The sequence below is a fragment of the Apaloderma vittatum genome, unplaced genomic scaffold, assembly GCF_000703405.1.
Source record: "Apaloderma vittatum isolate BGI_N311 unplaced genomic scaffold, ASM70340v1 scaffold28558, whole genome shotgun sequence".
Lineage (NCBI taxonomy): Eukaryota > Metazoa > Chordata > Aves > Trogoniformes > Trogonidae > Apaloderma > Apaloderma vittatum.
The window spans coordinates 1-3,727 of record NW_009729511.1 but is presented as its reverse complement, the minus strand read 5'-3'; the positions used below and the strand labels follow the sequence as shown (position 1 = coordinate 3,727).

Genomic DNA, 3,727 nt, shown 5'->3' with positions numbered 1-3,727 from the left:
GTTACGTGGAAACAGTGTTCACATTGCACACAGCTGCTGTTCCTCCAAATGTAACCTCTCTTGGCAGTGAGAGATTACTCTTATCTCCGAAAGCAAGGGGCGAGGCAAAAAGAAACGTTACAGGAGATAATATCCAGGCCAGCGTATGCATGAAGCAGCTCTGCCCAGGCACATTTAACAGACAGAAGAACAATCATTTAGTGTTTCAGATTGTAAAACCACTCTTTATCAAGATGAGGTCTTGAAGCATGATAAACTGTTCACAAAACCACTCAAACAATAAAACTCATAGATAAAACAATTTCCAGTCATCAGCAGTTTGCATTTCACGGGCAGAAAAAAAAACCACGAATGATTCTTTCAAATTGTTTCGACAGTTACTGAACTGGAAGATAAGGAATTCTATAGAAAGTCACCGAGCAGTTCACTCGCGTGTCAGAACACCAATCCAAAGCAGCAGAGCAAAACGGAAGGACTGCAGCTATTTATTACAGCTAACCTGAAGGGCTGAGTACATACCACTTGGTCAGAAGCTGGCCTCATCATGCGCGCAAGAACGTTCAGTAGGTCTTGTCTCTTGAGAAACTAAAAACATGAAGTTTAGAAGATAGCTCAGTACAGACAGAGTGCAGCACTTCATTGGCAGAGAACAGCAAGGCGCGAGAAAATACAGGACAGTTATAAGCAAACGTTTGCATAGAACAATTTAGCTTTGAAGGGCCCTTTGGGAGTCACCTACGTTGATCAAAACCAGAACTACCTTTCTGCATTAGATGAGTTTCTCAGGGCCTTGTTCCCTCAAGTTGGAAGCTGAACCAACATGCAAGGTTGTTCCATTCCAGGTGCAGGACTTTGTATTTGTCTTTGTTGACCTTCCTTGGAATTCCTGTTGGTCCATTCATCCAGGACGCTCAAGTCCCTCTAAATGGCAGCTGGGCTCTTCAGCCTACAGTTACCTCTCGTTACGCTCTACTTCTGGTTTCTGCACTCTTTCTGGGAGCATTCACTCTCACCTTCTTTGGTGGGCAGAATGCAGATCGGTACGGATTTTCCGTCCGACCAGTCTTCCCTTCACGTGCGCGTATTCAGAGCTCTGTGTCTGAGTGTGAGCGAAAGAGTCGAGCTGGGACTCCTTGTTGCTCACCCTGGAATGGAAAAGCCTCTAGAAACTAAAAACTGGTGACAGTACTACAAATTTCCTCATCCTCACCTTTAGCTGGATGAGCATTCCTTCACAGCACACCCTTCCAGAGCACCACAAGTTATATATGTGTTCATTTTCTTGATTTAGTTTCCCAGTGCTTGTAGCTTCTTTATTAGTGCCATCATCTCCTGAAGAAAATGACAGTGAAAGAGAATTGCAATCTAAAATTCACAGATTTAAACATCAGAACTCATCAGTAGGCTTAAGAGCTAGATTGCTTCAGTATCCCCGCGGGGTTTCTGAATGTACTACACCACCACAATGTAATTCCAGCACCGGCAGCGTGGCACACTGTTTGTTTACACCTAGAGCTGTCATTAGTGCTATCACTAATGACACAAGATTCCCTTCTCTATAGCCTACGTGCCGCTCTAAAACCAGTTTTATTAAAGTAAACTAAAAATGGATTCCAGTCATACCAGCACTCACCCACAAGAGCAAAGTTACTTTCTAGCAGCTCCCTGTGAGTATTGAACCACGCGTGAGCCAGACGGTTGTTTTTGTTCTTTCCAATGATGTAATTCATGATGTAAGCAAGAAGACCTGTTACCATCAGGATCTCCATGTAGTAACTCTCCCAGCTGTTCTGAAGGTGAGCAGGGACCTACGGTAAGTGAATGGAAACCGTCTTTTACAGACTGAGCGAGGAGATTCCATATACACAGACAGATTCTCTTATGTGTACGTTTGTACACTGATGACGTTACTGGCCTCTTGCCTTAAAGAGAAAGTGGATCAACATTTATACCTACGTTAACTATTGTTATGGGGTCTTTATTTTTGCTATGAGATGCATCTGGTTTCTCTTCATAGCCTTCAAACTCCTCATCATCATACGGTTCACTCTCAGTATCACCTTCCTAAAGGACAAAATCACAGCATGAAAATCCAAAGCTCAGTAAGGAAAATCAAAAGAGATACAGTGAGAAAGAAAGGTGCAGAGATTCTATTAGGAAACACGGAGGAGGGAGGTGAGGCACTACCTGTGCATCTGCATCATCAAAGTCTTCCTGATTCTCATCCTGACCTTCAAGCTCTACAGTGGCTTCTTCTTCATCGTCTTCTGTGGTGATGACCCTCTGAGGGGACTCTGTGACTGCATCTTCGCTAACATCTTCAAATTCAGCAAAGTCATTGTCATCATATTCCATAATGTCATCTCCATCCTCAAATTCATCGTACTTTGCCAAAGAAAAACTCCATGGGATGAACAGGACAGCAATAAAAATATAAAATTTCTTCATTTTCACTGAAAAAGAAAAAAAATAAAATCAACCATTGCAAAAAATCCTTATCAATTCTGTTACACCTCCAGTAATGCCCAACTTCTACAAACAAATTAAAAATACTACCAGGGTCATATCAGAGAGAGAAATTAACCCCTGCCTGGTCTTGCCATCTTCTGTATAAAGAAAGTAAATACTCTTCCAGGAAAAAAATAATTTTGAAAGTGAGGTTCTAAACTCTTGCTGGTAACAGGAGCAGCTGCAGCAGATCACACCTGGCCAAGCTGTTCAGATCAGCAAGTTCTGGAAGTGGAGATGTTCCACTGTAGAAGCATCTCTCAAGTCAGTCAGCGTTGCCAGCTCATTTCAGAGACCACACACTGCACCTACGGTTGTTATTAATTAGCAATTAGACACAGTCAGGTCAATGAATGCGTAACAGCAGCGCTAAATCTTAAAATGCACTTAATTCATTTAAACAGCACGGCTTGAACAGCTTCTGGTAGCTTAAATTTCTCCTCTTTGATTTTCTAGGCTGCGTGCTCAGGATCAGGCCCCACAGCATCCCAGCACTATTTGTTTAGAGACTTTTTGTTGGAAGATCTACCAAAAAAAAAAGAAAAAAAAAGAAGGCAGCAAGAGGCTGGATACTGCACCGGGCTCCAAAACAAGAGTAAGCTGCTGCTCACGAAACCAAAGCTCTCTCCTCAGATTTGCCAGAAACCTGCAGAGAGTTTGTCACTTCACCTGTTTTTTGCCCTCAGCTTCCTGTGTCTTTTCTGCTTGATCTGAAACCAGTCCCGGTCTCCCACTCGGACTGTGGAGACATCACCAAGGTCCAAACTCAGAGCCTGAAAAGGCAGCGATAACCCTTCTCCTGTGTCTCACAGCTACAGAGCATCAGCTGCACCAACCTTAGCACCAAGACTCATTTTACGCCCTCCTGCAACCAGATCTGAGTGGGAACTGGAATGTTAATGAGACTGTTCTCTTAAAAAACTCAAAATAGAAACGATTTGCTTCTAAAATAGCCCAGCACTCCTCCGAGCACCACATGCAGGGAACCCACTCCTACGAATGACAAGGACACGGCTAAAATAAACTCCTTTGTCAAAGATTTCTCATCCCAGCAAAAACCCGAACAGAACATGTTCACAAGAACATTGATCAAGATAGAAAGTGCAGCAAGGCAGAGCCCAGGAATTTAGCAGATTGTCCTGGTATGTCACAATTTTACGTGAATTTAAACAGGAAAAACAAAACATTATTTAAAGATGGAAGAATTTGCATTTGGAAG

General features: G+C 42.8%; 1 protein-coding gene across 1 annotated transcript in view; it reads right to left on the bottom strand.

Annotated features, from left to right (window-relative positions):
- Positions 1–2,448, bottom strand: part of CCDC47 (coiled-coil domain containing 47) — a 7,223-nt gene extending 4,775 nt beyond the window's left edge. Inside the window, exons 1-5 of the mRNA XM_009874473.1 lie at positions 2,188–2,448; positions 1,957–2,064; positions 1,634–1,808; positions 1,211–1,332; positions 520–585 (exon numbers count right to left, since the gene is read on the bottom strand). Of these exons, the coding sequence (XP_009872775.1) occupies positions 520–585; positions 1,211–1,332; positions 1,634–1,808; positions 1,957–2,064; positions 2,188–2,448 (732 nt within the window). The remainder of the gene's footprint in view (positions 1–519; positions 586–1,210; positions 1,333–1,633; positions 1,809–1,956; positions 2,065–2,187) is intronic.
- Positions 2,449–3,727: the final 1,279 nt, after the last annotated feature.